Raw genomic sequence first — 19,249 nt, forward strand, 5'->3', positions numbered from 1 at the left:
TGACTTTAATGTCCCCTTTTCTGCAATCCGATACCACAGACTGTGACTGCAGAATAAGGACAGAGGATAGAGAATGAAGTTATGTGAAAAAAACAGTATAGTACCTAAAAAAAAAGCTTCATTGTAATTTATACCCTGTTGTTATTAAATTTGACAAAATACTGCAGTGAGCAGAGATAATAATGAATCATTTTAGAGGCAGAAGATGATTTTAATGCTAAAGAAATATCACTCATTTATTTATGCAATTTATATACCACCTGAATCCTAGTAGACTCTAGGCACTATACAGATACTAATAAATTAAAACAAATATCAGTAATACTAATCATAATACAGACAATAAAAAATAACAATAGTGCTAGTCACTTCACATTAATTAATTCCTGAACCATTTTCTGGAATTCTCAAGTCTTTACAAGCTTCCAGAAGGTCATGAGAGTGAAAACCATCCAGAAGGAAGCTGTCCAAGAGAAGAGCCCCTACAGAGAATAACTTATAAATTCACAGCCCTCTCACACCTCATAAGAGGGACTTTTAGCAAGCATTCTCTGGCTACTTGGACTGGGTGGGAAGGATCTATCTGGGAAAAGCAGTTCCTTAGATACCAGGACTGAGACCCCCCTATAGGGCTTTAACAGCAACCAACAACCTGAATTGCATCCAGAACACCCAAGCTCCTGCGGCAAAGGTGTACTATGGCAGTAGGATGACTGCATGTTGATCAATACATTTCCAACAGCTAGAGTTTCTGGCTGATTTTCAAGAGAAGTACCATGTACACTGAATTACAGTAATCTGAGAGATGGGTAAGGGAAAGTTTGATGGCTCTCAGGTTCAAGATCATTGGAGCCGTAGCTAGAGTTGGGCAACGGCTCTTCAATCTATGGCCTTTGCCTGTTCTTGACTTTACCCAAGAGATTGCAAAGCCCTCTTTTTTCCCCCCCGAGAAACACAAACATGAAGTTTGTTAAAGTTTGAATTGTCCTGGTGGAATCACTAAGCTTCTGAATCAATAGTTCCTCCCATCTGCTTGGTTTAGACTGAATCAATGTTTCAATTTCTCCTTTCCAAGTCTTGACAGTTACCAAGTATAGGATCATCTGTATCTCCCACTGGCTTTGGAGTGGAGATACATAATCTGCCTATTGATGATCTCATACCCCAAACTGATGGATTATTTCTTACAACAGCTTCATATAGACATTAAAAAGGATCCTCTGGCAGTTCATACCACAGCAACTGAAGATCTGACCCCTGCCTCTCTCTGACCCCTGATCTGGCCTGTCAACTCAGGAAGGAATCTCATAGTAATGGTAACTTTCAAATCCCAGCACAAGTTGTCCACAAGAATGACCAATGTGATTTCTATTGCATGTCTAACCCATGTCCTCCAAAAATCTCTGTAATTTTTACCCTGCCAAACTAGGGTACTCTTAGTAGTCTTTCCCACTGAGGAAGATTGGAGATATGGGTAGACCAGCAATGGTTTCAGAATGGCCGAAACTTCCACTTGTAATAAAACTGAGCTCAGGAAGAGAGTTTGCAATGAAGCTGAAAGCATAGCAGCATCTCTAAACCTGACCCTTTGGCCTAAGCTCATGAAGAAGGTCTAATATCTGGCTATTTGTAGTACTGTCCTTGCAATAAGCACACCCTCCCAGTGCACAACTGTTATTCCATTTCTCTTGCTATGTGATGGGGACTGATGCAGCACCCAAAACATGGTTGAACAGATTTCAGCAACAGAAATGCCTCCATTTCATCCAGCCAGCTTTCGGTCAGATCCATCCACAATTACATTGTCAACAAGGCTACATTATCATGAGTGGACCGGGCATTCAAAAGCACCATTCTAAGCCTTGGCATCCAGTAAATCAGATGCCCAAGAATTAAGATTTAGGGACATTAGCATCACATTTCCAATTTCCCCTTTAGTATGGCTCCCTTACCCTCCCAACCGATACTTGCTCTTGACTATCTTCCTACTATCACTAATCAAGGAGAGAAGCAACCTGGAATTAAGGAGAAATTTCCTAACAGCGAGGACAATTAACCAGTGGAACAGCTTGCCTTCAGAAGTTGTAGGTGCTTCATCACTGGAGGTTTTTAAGAAAAGACTGGACAGCCACCTATCTGAAATGATATAGCGCAGGGGTGAAATCCAGCAGGTTCTGGAGAAGCGGTAGTGGAAATTCTGAGTAGTTCAGAGAACCAGCAAGTTGTTTGGCTGGCCCCAGAGTGAGGTGTGAATGGAGATTTTGCAATATCCTTGCCCCGGAGTGGGGAGGGAATGGGATTTTGCAGTATCATTCCCCTGCCACATCCACGAAGCTATACCACAGAACCAGTAGTAAAAAAAAAATTGGATTTCACCATTGGTATAGGGTTTCCTGCTTGAGCAGGGGGTTGGACTAGAAGACCTCCAAGGTCCCTTCCAGCTCTATTCAGATTTTTGTCTTGTATAAGTTTCCTTCTTCTAAACAGACCAGACAATATTCTCAGTGCATGTTACACTTTATTCTCCCTTTCATCAACTATCCTTACCTCACAACTTATTCAACTTCTCTGCAATCCAAATTCACCCAGTTCCCTTCACCTCCAACAACTATACTTCTGTTCCCATTTCCAATTCCCCAACTGGTTCTCACTCAGGCCAGAAACAAGGAAAGACATCTTTTCTAAATCTCTGTTCCTCAGAGAGCAGAACACTTCTTTCTTCCTCCCTCATTTTCTCAACTTTCTACAATTCCATTTAGGAAGCATGGTTGCACCCAATCTTCTTCTACCAGACTCACCTATTCTCTTCTCTGGCGAGTATGATATACAACACTGCAAGCCAACATTCTGTTTTTCAGTTCTTTTACTCTACTTCATCTTAGTTCTTCCTATTTTTTTAAAAAATAGTTTTCTAAGTTGTAAACATGTAGCCTAGGAGCAGTGAAGGAGCTGATGAGTATTATAAACTGGTACAGGTGATAATTTACTGGCCGTATCTACTTTGTAAAACCAAAGAACCCATGATCTCTAGATAAAGCTCAAAATGCCAGGGCTAGAACAGGGGTCTGCAACCTTAAACACTCAAAAGCGCCATTTGGACCCATTTCCCAAAGAAAAGAAAACACCGGGAGCCACAAAACCTTTCCCGTGCCTGACTATTTCTTGAGTGGCCACAAAACTAGCATATGTAGTTGAATTAAATGTTCTGACACTTTTCTTGGATTTATCTATGGTTGGCCTACAGGGATTGAGAAGCTCAATAAATCACGTGCCGGCAGGTGTTGCACTTTGGCAGTTGTGATGCATATTTTGAGTGACAGGAAGCCACAGCAGAAGGGTGAAAAAGCCACATGCTGCTCCAGAGCCACAGGTTGCTGAACCCTGGGCTAGAAATCTCCTCCTGGACCTAGAATGGTGCTTGACCTTTGAATGTTTGAATGCAGGAAAAAAAAACCTAGTGAGCAAAGATAGAAAAACAACTCTTACTATAATTTAACTTACATTTAAATAATATATTAACACTATTACTCTTCTATCACATATTGGCTATTTCCTCATTTCTTTCATATTACAATGGTAATGTGATAATAAAATTAATCAGTCTCTTGCGACCTCATCTAAAATTTTCCAATATTGTACTGGATTTTCTGACTGTTCATCCCTTGCCTTAGATGGATTACAACTTTTTGCCTGATACAAGACTATATTCTTAACTTTTCACTGAAAAATCAGTCATTTGTTTTATACAAACAATACCTATATAGATTTGTATACCTAAGTATACGTGTATAAACATTTGCTTGTCCATGTGCAACATCTTCAAACTATTCAATTTCCAGAATTTAGGAAACTTAATTTTTAACTAGTTCTACGTTATTGTTTACCGAAGAAATCTTGGTACCTTAGTGGGATGTATCTCAGGAACTGTTTTCTTTTCTAAGCTAGCATTCATGTACATGTACTGAAACAAAACAGTTCAATTCACTGTTTTTTTTACAGGAAATATTCATTAGACATACAGTACCTGTTCTTTCATCGTGTCCTTCCTCTCAAACCTCAGCTTGAGTTCTAGCACCATCTACAGGTGACAAAAAAAATTCACTACTAGCTTCTACATACATATCACAGAAATGGAGTGCATTTCTTCCCATAAACTGCACATAATCTGGAATATCACGTTATCAAGGTGTTGTAATATGATGACTGAACATTGCCCAGCATAGTGAGAAATGCTAAATAGATCCTATATATGCCTGCAACTTTGGGAATGTTCCCAGTAGGCTGTACTGAGGCTGTAAATGATTGTGTTGGGCTACACTGTGCAGTCCTACCTAATTGTTATGGTTACACCGTTTAAGCTGCTTTATTGTATGCTGCAGAAACAAAGGCGACCTTCAAACAAAACCAGGATTTCAAAATAGTTTTTAACTTCCATTAAATAGTGAAAGTGTCCCACTTTTGTGTGTGTTAAAAGTTAGATATGGTGCATTTTTCAGCCAGGGTGCCTGCCACATTCCCTCCTTCTCTTGACAACACTGTGTTCTTGCTTCTCCTCCCAAGTGAAAAGTGACACCTATTTCCCATAAACCAACTGGTGTATGAAGAAGATAATAAGTACATTCCATGCTAAGTCATAGGCCTGGTTTAGGGTGATGCTCAAATGTATCCTGTAGGTGCCACACCTGGAAAAAAAAAGATGATGCCTGATACACGTGGAGCTGGCCTACACTCATCTGAGGCACCACAAAACTGGTCTGCTGCAGATGCGGTTCAGATGTATTGTAGACCATCTGCACCGTGTATTGTGAGCTTCAAAAGCTAGTCCACCTAGTCTTGATATAGAAATCAGATATTCAAAAAGTAGTAAACTGCCCTGAGCCACTTAATTTAAGTTGCCTACTTAATACTGTCAACAACAACAACTGATAATTTTTCTCTCCACTTTCCTCCATGACAGACTTGAACGTTACATGTCAAACTGCTTTTGAAGACAGAAGAACAAAGCCACTTTGGGGAATTATATTGCAACATTATATCTAGCTATTGTTCTTTAGCCCGTCTGAAGTCATTGATCACAGTGGAGAACAATCCAGCAGCGGATTACAATGTAAGACTGTTCTCCTCAGTACTAAAAATGCATCATTTATACATTCAACACGATTTTAAAGGCTGAGATATGAAAGCAAAAAAAGAAAGAAAGAAAAAAGGAAAAAGGAAAGGAAAGGAGAGGAGAACCCAAGAGCCAATGAACAATTTTCAATGGTTCCCATTAAGGCTACAACTAGTTTTGAAGATTGACAGCATTTCCCACGCAGTCTGATTCACTGGGTATTTCTTTAAGCCTAGAATAAAGTTGGATAAGTTATGCTAAAGAGACATTATTTAAGCATGATAGATATTATCTAACAAGAGATTTAGACCTGAAAGCAAAAAGGAGTCTTGTGCAACAGGACTTATCCCCACCTAAGAGCATCTATTCCCACCACGATCCATCCTTAAAGCCAGCAGTATCACCATATTACTCACAAATGCATACTACTCCCATTTCGAGAAAGGGGCACCAGGCTGAGCATGCCTGCTTCATTTAGCAGCCTCTTCTAGAACTGCACTCTAGGACTAAATGGAGCAAACAAACGACTTTTTCAGCCTCCACTCTAATCTGGTATGGAGTCTGCAGGACACAACAAACTCGCATGGGCTCCACTTTGAATGATGGAGTAGGTTTGCTTTGGCACATCTGAATGAGAAGAGGATGAAAAGATTGGTGGAGCTGATGCTCGTACGGAAATGTTCTGCTCTTCAGCACTGACCACTGTCACTTCTTCTGCCCCTTCTTGAATTAAAGCATTGAGCCCTTCCAAATCCGAGCAGCTGATCCCTGTGCCATTGATGAAGGCCTGGTTAGCTGAGACCTCATGGCTGCCTACTGGAATGGTAGAGATCAGGGTCTGGTTTGATGTGCTTCCATCAGCTTGGTTGTGAGTTGTGAGAAGGACTGTGGGTTGACTGACCGAAAGGCTTTCTGCTGGAGACCCAACAGGAAGGGGTGGAGCCAATAAACTCACCTGCTGCAGTATTTGCAGCTGGTTACTGCTAGACAGATCGTCCTGATTCTGAGTTATTAAGGTAGGAGACACAATATTGACTTGACCTCCTTGTTCCAAGCTGCTGCCCTGAGGCAGCTGATGCCCAACAATGATCTTGACCTGCCCTTCCCCATAGGGGGAAGTGTGCAATGGCATCTGCAGATGACTAACTGTAATAGGAGTATCACCATGTGAGGTGGGGTCCATCTGGAACTGCAGGACAGCCAGCTCTGAAGTTTTATTTCCATTATAGTCAACATGTTGCCTTTTATGGCTCCTCAGAGAGTCCTCCCGGACAAAGGAGGCCTCACAGAGATCACATCTGAAGGCTTTCCTGGCCTCCAGCTTAGCAACTTGTTTGGAGGTGCCTTCCTTTGGCCGATCACCTTCCCCTTGACCTATTATCTTTTCTCTGACCCTGATCTTATCGGGATGGGTTTTCTTCACATGGGTGGTTAGATTGCTCCGTTGCTTGGTATCAAAACGGCAGAACTCACACTTGAAAGGGCGATCCTTGGAGTGAATCCTCTCGTGCACTTTGAGGGTCGCCTTGTTGGAACAGGAATAGCTGCACTCTGAGCATTTGACGGGCTGCTCGGGCTGGTGGATGCGCAGATGCTGCCGGAGACTTGTCTTATTCCCGCACTGGAACTTGCAGATGAGGCATTTGAAGGCATTCTCCATGTTGTGCTTGATGCGGATGTGGGACTTCAGGTTACCTTTCATGGCACACCGGACTTCGCAGAACTCACATTTATAAGGCTTCTCCCCTGTGTGCACACGCATGTGCCTCTTCAAGTCAGAGTTGATTTTAAATTTGGCAGGGCACAGACGGCACTGGAAAGGAGCATCTCCTGTTTGGGAGATAAATGTTTGCAATGGCAATATCTGCGTGACAGGGATGCAGATTAAATCTAGCCAAATGAAACTCATGATACTTACTAACAAAGTAATTGGAAAACTATGTACTTACTAGGGCTAAAGAGCATTTTGGATTCCAAGGTGGTACTTTTTAGGCCAGTGTTTTTCAATCTCAGCCTCTTTAAGTTATGTGGACTTCAGTACTCAGAATTCCTTAACCAGCCAGCATTCTGGGAGTTGAAGACCACACATGTTAAACGTTGCTGAGGTTGAGAAATGTTGCTTTAGAGCAGTGGTCACCAACCTTTCGGACCTCAAGGACCACTAAATTCATAATTTTCAATCCGCGGACCACTAATATGATCTGCCTAATGACCAATTGGGTGGCGTGGCTAAGTGGTCATGTGACTGGGTGGGCATAGCCAACTCAATGCCATTCATGTCAAAGGGCCTCTACTTGCCCTTCCCTTCCCAGCCACTCCTTGCTTGCCCGCTCAAGCTCCTTAGGGTCCCAACAGGTAGCAGTTGTTGTAGCTAAGCAGCCACCATGAGAAAGAGTCCATAGTTTGAGGACCCCTGATTTAGTGCAATATAAAAAAATGCAAATAATTTTTCTGTGGACCACCAAAATTTTCTTGCGGACCACCAGTGGTCCACGGACCACCAGTTGGTGACCGCTGCTTTAGAGGGTTTGAGGGCCCATCTGCTCAAACCACACACAAATGCTGGAATTTGTGGTATTACCTTTGTGTCATCATATGTTCCAAAGTACCTCTGATGAGACTGCAATTCCCAGAATTCCCAGGTGGCAGTAAACGGGCTAGCTAAAAATGTTAGAAGTTTCTCAGTATTAGCTTGGGAAGCGTGTCCTTTAAAGCATATCTTGTATAGAGCAAAAGAAACTGCATTTAGAAATATGTTTTCGGTAAAGCTGCTTTTTGAAAGACCCAACTTTCATTGATCCATTTACTGATCTGGTATATAGGCTTTGGTTTATTTAGCTGCTATCTTACTGGAAAAATTGCATTCAAGTGTTGATTAAAAAAAAAAAAAGTACAGTACACTACAAAGAGAAGTTTATAGAGAAAAATGCCAGTGTAAAAAAGGCAAGCGAGCTTTGTCCAACAATGTATTGATAATTCTTGCAGCACATCGACAGCTGTTATGAGCTCCATCTTGTTAATAAACGATGGTTATTGTTAATACTTAAACAAACAAAAAATACTATTGATTTACTGCTGCTTTCCGCCATTTGAACAGCTTGCGTATTGGTTGCCCCCCCCTTCCCTTGTACACACACCACAAGCTGAGTAAGTCACAGGATGCTATTTAAAACAGAAATAAAATAGACACAGCTCCCTAATACAGTGAATTTGTTATTCTTTAATAACTGTGACACATGAGGCTTAATTTACTTTACAAGTTAATATTTTATAGATTTTCATAAATGGAAGATTGTAAAAAGATGCATAATTGGTTTAGCCGGCTGCATGTTTCATTGATTCTAACTAAAGATTTTTGAAATCGTGACATGGCGTGCTGTGGTAATCCATGCATGTATTTAAAGATTAAGGCCCTTGCTATAAAATGTTTATTATACACATTATATTAATGAAGTTGCACAGACTGACAGTTCTGTTCTTTCTATTGGCTGGCCCTGCCTATTATTGCCTACAATGGTCTCCTTTTTCTAAAAAACAGCTGCAGCATTGCACAAAGTCTCCATTTTAGGATGCCAAACTGTATTGTAAAAAAAAAGTAGCAATATTTCATTGCTGTCAGTGCATTTAAGTTATAGTCCATCCATCTCAGTGAACATTAAAGTATTTGGCTTTAATAAAAATGGCTTTTAAAAAAAGTCGAGGAGCTTTAATGTTACAAGAAGCTTGGTTGTGAGAAAGAATAGAATTTTACCAGCCAAAAATCAAGCTATCGCAGGAGAGCCCTTTAGACCAGGGATCCCCAATCTGTGGGCCACAGCCCACTACTGGACCACGACCTAATCGCCATCGGAGCTTGTGAGTGGCTGCCCGGTGTGTGCATATGGCCCAACTTGCATGAGTGTCGTTGTGGGCACTCGTGGCCCAAGCTGTGTGAGTGTCATTGTGGGTGTTTGTGGTCCCACTTGCACAAATCTCATTGCGGACGCTTGCGGCCCCACTCGCGTAAGGATCACCACAAATGTTTGCGCATGCTCCTTCCACAAAATATCCCCTCTTCCCTCCTGCTCTGGGCTGCCAACCCAGAAAGGTTGGGGAACTCTGCTTTAGACAAATAAATTGTGCAGCAATAATATTAAAGCTGGAGAGGACTGCAAAGGTTGGGTACAACCCCTAGAAACTTGGACTTGTGGGAAAGCTCAGAGTCCAGCGCAAACCACTGACATAAGATAGGAGTCTGATTGGAGAGAGGAGAAATGATAACATCTGTAGGATCAATATTGAAAGTTTTCTAGATCAGGATCTTAAAGATTTTTTCCCCACCCCCTTTTAAGCTTTTACTTATAGTATTAATAGCAGACTCAAGCACTGCACTATATCATGTTTTGTTCAGTGGTGAAATGTAAAATTTGTTACTATCGGTTCTGTGGGCGTGGCTTGGTGGGGAGGGTAATAGGTGGGCGTGGCCACCTTTTTTTTACTTTTAAAAGCATTTTTTACAACCACTTTGGCCGAAGAGGTAGAAAAAATGCTTTTAAAAGGCTCTGATAATCCCAGTTGAGCCGCATGATCATCAGAGACTTTTTTTTTTACTTTTAAAAGCATTTTTTCATCTGAAGAAAAAATACTTTTAAAAGTAAAAAAAAACAAAACCTCTGATGATCACGCGGCTCAGCTGGGCATGCCGGGGGGGGGGGGGGAAGAGAGACAGGAACTTTTGCTACCAGTTCTCCAAACCACCCGCTGCCATTGCTATCGGATTGGGCGATCTGGTCCAAACCGGGAGCATTTCACCCCTGGTTTTGCTTAAAAAACATCAATTGATACCCACAGGGGCATCGGTACAAATTGCTAGATAAAAATGAAAAGACCCACACCATGGTAGAGCATGATGCAGGTGGTTCTCAATGTACCTTTCGTTTAGCGACCATTCAAAGTTACGACGACACTGAAAAAACTGACCTATGACTGGTTTTCACAATAATGATTGTTGCAGCAACTCCATAGTCAAGTGGTCAAACTTTGGATACATGGCATCTGTATTTATGCCAGTTGCACTGTCCTGCTGCTATGTGAGCAACATTTATAATCTTCCCAGGAGGCTTCCAACAAGCGAAATCAATAAGGGAAGCCAGATTTGCTTAAAGACCAAATGATTCACTTAATGACTGCAGTGATTTACTTAACAACTGTGGCAAGAAAGGTCATAAAATGGCGGCAAAACTGACGGAACTGTTTTGCTTAGCAATGGAAATTTTGGGATCAATTGTAGTCATAAGCAGAGGCCTCAACTAACAAAAGTTCATTTAGTGACTATTCAAAGTTACAATGGCATTGAAAAAAATGACTTATGATTGTTTTTCACACTTACAACTGTTGCGGCATCGGATCAGCAACCGTTGCGATCATGTGATCAATATTCATTTGGCAGTTGGTTCATATTTGTCCTGGTGTCAGGTCATTTGTGACCTTCTGACAAGCAAAGTCAATGGGGAAGCCAGATTCACTTAACAACTGTGTTACTAACTTAACAACTGCAGTGATTCACTTAACAAATGTGTCACGAAAGGTTGAAAAATGGGGCAAAATTCACTTCACAAATGTCTCACTCAGCAACATAAATTTTGTGGCTCCACGGTGATCGTAAGTTGAGAACTACCTGTATTGCCTTTATACAATTTTATTATTTTTATTTGTGTACTGCCCATCACATCACATCAGGGATGCGGTGGCTCAGGGGCTAAGACAGCTGAGCTTGTCGATCGAAAGGTCGGCAGTTCAGCGGTTTGAATCCCTAGTGCCACGTAACGGGGTAAGCTCTGGTTACTTGTCCCAGCTTCTGCCAACCTAGCAGTTCAAAAGCATGGAAAAAATGCAAGTAGAAAAATAGGGACCACCTTTGGTGGGGAGGTAACAGCATTCCGTGTGCCTTTGCTGTTTAGTCATGCTGGCCACATGACCATGGAGACATCTTCGGATAGTGCTGGCTCTTCGGCTTTGAAACGGAGATAAGCACCGCCCCCTAGAGTCGGGAACAACTAGCACTTATGTGTGAGGGGAAGCTTTACCTTTATACTGCCTATCACCGTTCCATGGTTTTGGCCAGTTCACAAATTTGTATAACTAATTGAAAAATAGATAAATTCTGTTGAATCGAATTGCAATCTTAAATGTGCAAATATTTTTTCATTCCCAAAACCATCTTGGGGTTTTCAGGGCTGAATTGACCTCGCCCCCACCTGCTCCCGGCCTTACCAGTATGTGATCTGAGATGAATGGTGAGCTGGCTGGAATTGCGGCTGGCGTAAGGACAGATCTGGCATTTGAAAGGACGCTCATCGGAATGGATGCGCTGGTGCTTGTTTAGGCTGCTGCTCTCGGCTGCTGCATAGTCACAGTGCTTACACTTGTAAGGTTTCACTCCGCTGTGGGAGCGCATGTGCATTTTCAGCTTGTCTTTTCGACTGAAACTCTTGCCGCAAACTTCACATTTATGGGGCTTGTCACCTGAAGAAGGGGAAAAAAATGTAAAGCACCGAGGGGAAGGAATTCATCTTTTCTAAGATAAAATTGAAATTATCATTCAAGGAGGTTTTTTTTTTATCATGCTGTTTACCTTCCCTCAGAAAATTAGAGATATGTGCAGGGATACAGTAAGCCCCCACCTTTAAATAGTCACAATAATTTGATTCGGTCTAAGAGAAATTTATTATTGATAAATTATAAATTGTTATTTATAAAAGAATTATTATTATTCCTAATGTCTACTAGCATTCATATGACTGTAACAATGTGCAGCAGTTCAGAAAATAACAGTTCTTTATCATTGTTCACCTCAATTTCAACTCCAGATTACAAATGTTTTGCTGGAAAAGGACACAAATTCTAAGAAATCTATTTCCACTGACTTAAAAATAAAACCATTTACAAATAATACGTGATTTACAACCATTTGTTTAGTGACCATTCAAACTTACATTGGCACTGAAAAAAAGTGACTGGTGATTGTTTTTCACACTTACGACCATTGCAGCATCCCTGTAGCATGTATTTATGATGGTTGCAGTGTCCTGGGGAAGTGGGAGGTGTTCATGTGATTGCTTTTTGCGACCCTTTGACCAACAAAGTCAATGGGAAAACTGGATTCATTTAACAGTCATGTTACTAATATAACAATTGCAGCAGGGGCGAAACGCTCCCGGTTCGGACCGGATCACCCGAACCAGTAGTGATGGCGGTGGGTGATTCAGAGAACCAGTAGCAAAAAGCCCTGCCCCCAACCCATGCCCAGCTGAGCTGCGCGATCATCAGAGCGTTTTTTTTTTTAACTTTTAAAAGCATTTTTTCTTTGGCCGAAAAAATGCTTTTAAAAGTAAAAAAAAAAGCCTCTGATGATCGCGTGGCTCAGCTGGGATCATCAGAGCCTTTTCAAAGCATTTTTTTACAACCCCTTCGGCTGAAGAGGTTGTAGAAAAAATGCTTAAAAAAAAAAAAGTTGGCCCTGCCCACCCAGTCACATTACCCCCCACTAAGCCACGCCCACAGAACCCATAGTAACAAATTTTACATTTCACCACTGAACTGCAGTGATTAACTTAACAACAGTGGCAAGAAAGGTTGCAAAATGGGGCAAAATTCATCGAACTATTTTGCTTAGCAATGAAAATTTTTGGCTCAATTGTGGTCATAAGTCAAGGAACAGTTGTATTCTAAAACTCCCAGAATGTACCTGTGTGTGTTCTTAAGTGCCTTTCCATGTCTTTCATTCCGTATGATGTCTTGAACTGACAACCTGGAGGGAGAAGAGAAATAGAAAAATCAATTAATAGGAACCCATTTTAACTGTCAGTTCCTGCAAATGATGGATCTCCTCTTTTCCCAACAACCAGTGTTGGCATATTAAGCAAAGAGGTGGTGAGACCCAGAGCTAGCTGGAGATCTGCTCCCAACCCAGTCTAACCCCAGCACCACTACCATACATGATTTTCAGATAGTATTTGCTCTTCCTGGTAAGGCAGACAGAACATTTCTGTTCTCCTAAAAGTGGCTGGAAGAACATGCAGTGACTTCCAAGCAAGAATGTTATTTCTGGTAAATATAATAATGGTTAAAGGAATCAACAAGCCTTAAATGAAAAAAAAAATCTAAAACGTGAAGAAAATCACCCTTTCATGCGGTGGGGTGAGATTTGAGATAGAGAAAGAAAGAGATGACATCTTTTCACTGTGGTAGAGAAACATTCACAGAGTCTAATTTTCCAGTTTCTTGTAGTGGAAGAAAAGTATTTGAACACTGGGATATACCTACGCAGTCCCACTGGAGCAGATGTCCTGCTGAAAGCCTACTTAAAGGTAAAGGTTCCCCTCGCACATATGTGCTAGTTGTTGCCGACTCTAGGGGGTGATGCTCATCTCCGTTTCAAAGCCGAAGAGCCAGCGCTGTCCGAAGACGTCTCCGTGGTCATGTGGCCGGCATGACTCAATGCCAAAGGCGCACGGAACGCTGTTACCTTCCCACCAAAGGCGGTCCCTATTTTTCTACTTGCATTTTTGCTTTCGAAACTGCTAGGTTGGCAGAAGCTGGGACTAGTAACGGGAGCTCACTCCGTTACACGGCAGCACTAGGGATTCGAACCGCTGAGCTGCCGACCTTCCAATCGACAAGCTCAACGTCCTAGCCCCTGAGCCACCGCATCCCTGAAAGCCTAATTAACAGGCTGCAAAAAATATACCTTAGAAGAAATGAGAATGTTCAACTTGTAATTATTTGAGAAAGAAAAAAAAATATTACAATTGGGTAGCTGTCCTGGGTATCGATAGCAAAATGATCTTTACAGAATGGATTCCAATTTTCTTTGGAAAAGCAAAAGAATGAGAACCACCAATCAGAGTGATGCATTCTGGACTCACCTAGACGTCACTGCCCAATTGTTGGCTACAATAAAACAAAGAGGTACTGGAGAGCCTGAATAACTGAGATCTAAAACCTTAACACCGGTTAATTTCCTCGGAACAGGAGGAAGGCACAGACACCTGTTGCTTTCTGTGAAACATCAAATTCATCTTAGTGATGAATGACTGCTCTGGATGAAGAGCTTCTAAATTGGAAAGATTGCACTCCCCTCCCCCCGCCCGGACAAATAAAATTCTGATATTTTCCATGGTAATGACTGCTAGATATTTGTTTTTCCAGGAAAAATGCTTGAGGGGTGACAAATGTAAATGCTTGAGAACAAATGGAATATTAAGAAGATTTCAAACTTCTTAGCATCTGTATCTTCTCTGCTTCCTATAGGTACTGAGACTTTGAGGTTGGCAAAAGATGTTTTAAGAGATCCCACTGGGAGACTGCCAAAGAGATAGTTGACGAACGATGTAGGATTTAGATGCTAGTCTTCCATATCTAAAACTACCCAACTTTACCAGTTCTTTATGCAACTGGATATGTTGTAGTCACACTCAGCTGAAACGCTGGGTGAATTTCCACCCAGACTAACCTCCCTCTGATAATCTCCCTTGTGATAAGAAAATATTAGATTTTATGAGTATATGGGGCTACGTTTAACCCTCAACAGAAAAACAAAGGGGCATTCAGGTAATACTAGAAGCTAAGGAAAACTATGTATAGTTTCAAGTTGCATCAGATATTGATGCTATGGATATTCTTTCAGCACTGAATGCCTGGAGTTATCATGTCAACATTTACAATATATTCCATGCCAAGACTGGTATTTGAGGTTACTGGAATTGAACAAGGAAGTTACACACGTTTCTTCTTGCTAGTCTTGAGGAAAGCTATCAGTGCAGTGAACTGTGTCTCAGATCCTGGAGTCTGGCTATTGTCATGACATCTATACCTCTGAGAATATGACTGACCTGACAAGTTTCTAGAGTGAGTTTATCAAAATGATGATCTTAGCAGCAGCATATCATTCTGTATCTATCCATACTTGGATGTCATACTGATCCATTCTTCCTTTTGTACTGAGGGATGGAAAGTTACCAGGAAACCTGATGAGAATTTGTTTTTAATTTAAGATTGTATATTACCTAAAGTCACTTGCTGAGATGGGGCTCATACAAATTGATTGACTGAATAAATGAAACTGTATAATAAAAGTGCATCACAGGGCAACTATTTTTGAACCAAGATACCTCAGATGGCTAACTAATAGATGTGTCCAAAATCCAGAACCCATGACTCCTGAGGAAAAGAAATTCAGGAAAATTTTGGCTGCTTCTATGCTACTGGTCACGTGTTTTCATTCTCAATGTTCTCTGATAGTTTCTCAGCCAATCTTGTAATCCTTCCCCATCTAGCAACAGCCATCTTCTTGCCTGGTAGGTAGGTAGGTAGGTTGGTTGGTTGGTTGGTTGGTTGGTTGGACGGATGGAAGGAAGGAAGGAAGGAAGGAAGGAAGGAAGGAAGGAAGGAAGGAAGGAAGGAAGGAAGGAAGGAAAGCTTTCCAAAGCTCCCCTATAGAGTCCCATAAAGAAACTCAAGGGGGAAGCCAGCAGGAACTTGAAAGTTACTCCTGCTTCTACTGATTTTTTGCCCGCCCTTGGTCATTTTTGTTCTTTGTTTAAATAAGGAAATAAATCTAAAACAATGACCCAACTGGACACAGATTGTTTAATGAATAAATAAAACACTTCAAATTCTGAAGCAGTTTCATTTTCTAACAAATGTGGAAAAGAATCACTTATTCTTGTGATAACCACAGAATCTGGACATTAGTAACAACTTCTGGACGGGGGTAATAATTATATCCAAATGTATCACCTGAACTGCACACCACCCATTGTGGCATCAGCTATAAAAACTGCAGCTTTGGCCAAATTCACCACCAGCCTAAATTCCCTTGGAAATAAACTTCAGTAGCTTTTTGAATCAATAAAGTCCTTATGACCAGAAGCGAGATCGCCTTGCGCAGGCAGTTATGCTTTTGGATTCTTTTAGGAATTTGGATAGGGCTCTCCCAGTGATGATTCCAGCCATCATATAAATTTTCTGACATATTATAGAGCACACGTAATGCCTGCTAGGGTAGAAATAGTTTAGAAGAAGAAAAGGAAAATAGAGCAGAACTCTCAGTAGCATCCTGCACTCATTTGTCTTCTTACCAGTCAAGGGAAAGAACAAACCCCTTGTAGATTGTCTTTTACTATTGTAGAAAAAATTGTCCTCAGTTCTTAAGAGAAAAGGAAATAAATTCCTTCTATTTCTAGCTACCTGAGCAGGGTTGTTTTTTTTTTTTTGAGTCTAACATGCCTTGACAAACTTGCTTTGAGTCTAAATTGTCTTGACAGCAGTCCTTCACAGAATGGAGCTATGGATACAGAAACCTGGTTTTTTATTTCTGGTTTGGTTCACCATTGCCCACTATTCTAGTGTTGCAAGCCAGGGGCCATGACAATGAACATGAGGGAGAAGGATATGTTTCTCCAAGATAAGCAGACCAGGGTGAAAGAGATTAATTCATTTAAATCCATGCACCAAGCATTGCCATCGAACAAGGATTTGAATCTTACTGGATTGGCCTATTGAGTCCTTTCCTCAGGTGGTCTGCTTGAATTGTAAATGCTGCTTGAGAGTAAAAATGGAGTGCGGAGGGGGAAGAAATGCAGCATAAATTTCAGTCAAATTCTCAAGCCAAGACAGGTTTGACTATATGTTCTAATGAAGTTAATTGACTTAATCACACATGGAAGGTTATTTTTTTTCTCCCCCCTCCTTAGGCCGCATGATCAATGACAACCTAAATTAATTTTAAAAAGCTGCTTCCATGAATCTTCTTGGAACTTTGTGGCAATGTCACTGAGTAAAATTAATACAAGCGATGCCAATTTATTTCCTCATTCCGTCTCAGAGAGCAGCAGATCAATGGGCAGAAAGTAAATACAATGCAAAGAACAATTCATAACTGCCAAGTCCCTTGAGGTCCTGTAAGGCTTCTAAGGAAAAAGAGAAAAAAGCCCCAACAAGAAGAAAGAATCTCTCTGAGCGCTTACATTTACTGATTTGCATATAATACAACTATGCTTTTTTCAAAGGTCAGGCATGCTTGTGTTTTCGTGCAGAAAAGGAACTGGTAGATTTGCAGGCACCTACTGATGTAGTTCCATAAAAATCCTGCATTTTTTCTAGCTACGGAATGAATGTGTCAACAGTTGCAATAAAGTATAAATTTCAATTCTCCGTCTCAGTTTTTTCAATGGAAACATGGCCAAATGGAGTACACGAGATGGGATAATCTCCTGATGACTGGATTAAAACAGTATACAAGTGTCGCTTCCTTCTCCTAGAATCTCTTTTGACTTCCCAGGCTAGACTAATAATTAGGATTTCCTAATAGCAACACACTAATTAGGTCCAAATCTGTTTAGCATTTTAAGATCAGCCCCCATGAGCTTCCTGGTGCCAACTGCTGAAGGAATTGCATGTTACCTACAGAATTCATTGAACCATGCTTAGTTTGGGCTTGAGAAAGTTAGCCATGCATGAGGCAGTCCTCAGGTTTAATTCAGTTAGCACCGATCATTAGTTAAGACAGGTAGTCCTCAACTTACAACCAGTCACTTAGCAATCAAAGTTATGACACCCCCCAAAAAAGGTACTTATGACCTGGATTCAAAGTTCAAAAATACCCCCGCCTCCCAAAATCACATAATTGCATTTTGAGCACTCAGCAGCCAGCCCACAGTTACAGCTGCTTGCAGCATCCTGTGATCATGTGACTGCAATTTGCGACTTTATTTATTTTTTGTCAAAAACTGGTGTTTACTTTCATTTTTCTGCAAAACAAACCCCCCCACCCGTTGCAGACAATGGGTTTGCTTGATGACCATTGGTGAGTCACTTAATGACAGCGCTAAAAACATTGTAAATTAAAGTTAGTTACGATGACCGCTTAACAACCAGCACAACTTACTTACAATCTAATTGCTGGCTCAAGTACAGTCTTAAGTTGAGGACTAACTATAACTTGTGTCTGGAGGATGCTGCTCCTAGACAGAGTATATACTACTGAGTTATCTGGAACAATGACCTTTGCTCAATGTAAGACAGAGCTGACCTCTTCATAACGGAATGATTCTGTGTCTAGCCTGAGTATAGCAAATATGCAGAAAGTACCCTTCCTTATAACTGTGTCTTGCTTTTTCTTTTCCAGAGGATTCCCTGCCCAGAGGTTTTCCTTTTGGAAATGCCCTCTAACTTCAGCAGTCCATCCCTTCCATGAGCTAATATGACCTGAACCTTTGCCAGAAGCAATACAACAAGAAACATCAGGAGAATTTGTCTACATCAATCCATAAAAATAGTTTACTCTGGAAGGTAGTGGAGTATTCTTTATTAGGAGATTTTAAGCAAAGGTTGGGTGGTCATGAATTAAAGATGTGTATTAGTGGATTTTTTTCCATCAGCAAAGGACAGAATTAAGTAGCAATCAAATTTCTTTTGGCTCCTACTCACTCCATGACCAAAGGTTCCAAGTCACTGAAGCACGGCATTTTCCCACACTGTTTATGCATGCTGGGATCTAGGTAATTGTGAACATGGGGAGTGTGCATTTTCCAACTGTTTCAAATACAGCCATGGACCTTTTTTGAAAGAGAAACTGTTTCAACTGTGAAATGTGTTGTTTTAAAACTTTTGGAAGCATGAAATGCTAAAATCAGGGGTCTGGAAATTGAGTCATGGCAGGTAACTGGACTTATTTAATGTTGGTTTGAGACATTACACTGCCCATCCCAGCAGCATCCTCAGTCAGAATAAGTTGGTTAGGGGAATCGGAATAGGCAGAGAGCCGTTGGAATGTGCCAACTCCTGAAATTCTTAGGGGGATTCCTGCACCAACCTCAGGATTTCTTCCCCAAAGTGTGTGGCAATATGTTGATGAAGATTCTCAGTCATCCAGATACAGCTGTCTGGAAGCTGAGTCATGGCAATTGACTTAATTTTCTTGCCAGTTTGAAGAAATCCCGAGGTGTCCCCCTAAGAATTTTAGGAGTTGGCACATTCCAACGGCTCTCTGCCTACTCAGATTCCCCTAGCCAACTTATTCTGACTGAGAAAGCTGCTGGGAAGGCAGCAAAATGTTTCAAGCCACCATAAAATAACAATCAACAAAAGAACCCAATC

General features: G+C 41.2%; 1 protein-coding gene across 5 annotated transcripts in view; it reads right to left on the minus strand.

The window, feature by feature from the left end:
* Positions 1-205: 205 nt before the first annotated feature.
* ZFP64 (ZFP64 zinc finger protein) overlaps positions 206-19,249 on the minus strand; it is a 28,395-nt gene continuing 9,351 nt past the window's right edge. Inside the window, exons 5-9 of one of the 5 annotated variants that reach the window (XM_058177300.1) lie at positions 12,837-12,899; positions 11,363-11,614; positions 5,811-6,940; positions 4,025-4,078; positions 206-3,423 (exon numbers count right to left, since the gene is read on the minus strand). In XM_058177300.1, the coding sequence (XP_058033283.1) occupies positions 3,265-3,423; positions 4,025-4,078; positions 5,811-6,940; positions 11,363-11,614; positions 12,837-12,899 (1,658 nt within the window). In that variant the 3' untranslated portion in view covers positions 206-3,264. Of the gene's footprint in view, positions 3,455-4,024; positions 6,941-11,362; positions 11,615-12,836; positions 12,900-19,249 lie in introns of all 5 variants that reach the window. The other 4 variants (XM_058177301.1, XR_009154435.1, XR_009154436.1 and 1 more) reach the window with 4 other exon arrangements.

The sequence above is a fragment of the Ahaetulla prasina genome, chromosome 3, assembly GCF_028640845.1.
Source record: "Ahaetulla prasina isolate Xishuangbanna chromosome 3, ASM2864084v1, whole genome shotgun sequence".
NCBI classification, from domain to species: Eukaryota; Metazoa; Chordata; class Lepidosauria; order Squamata; family Colubridae; genus Ahaetulla; species Ahaetulla prasina.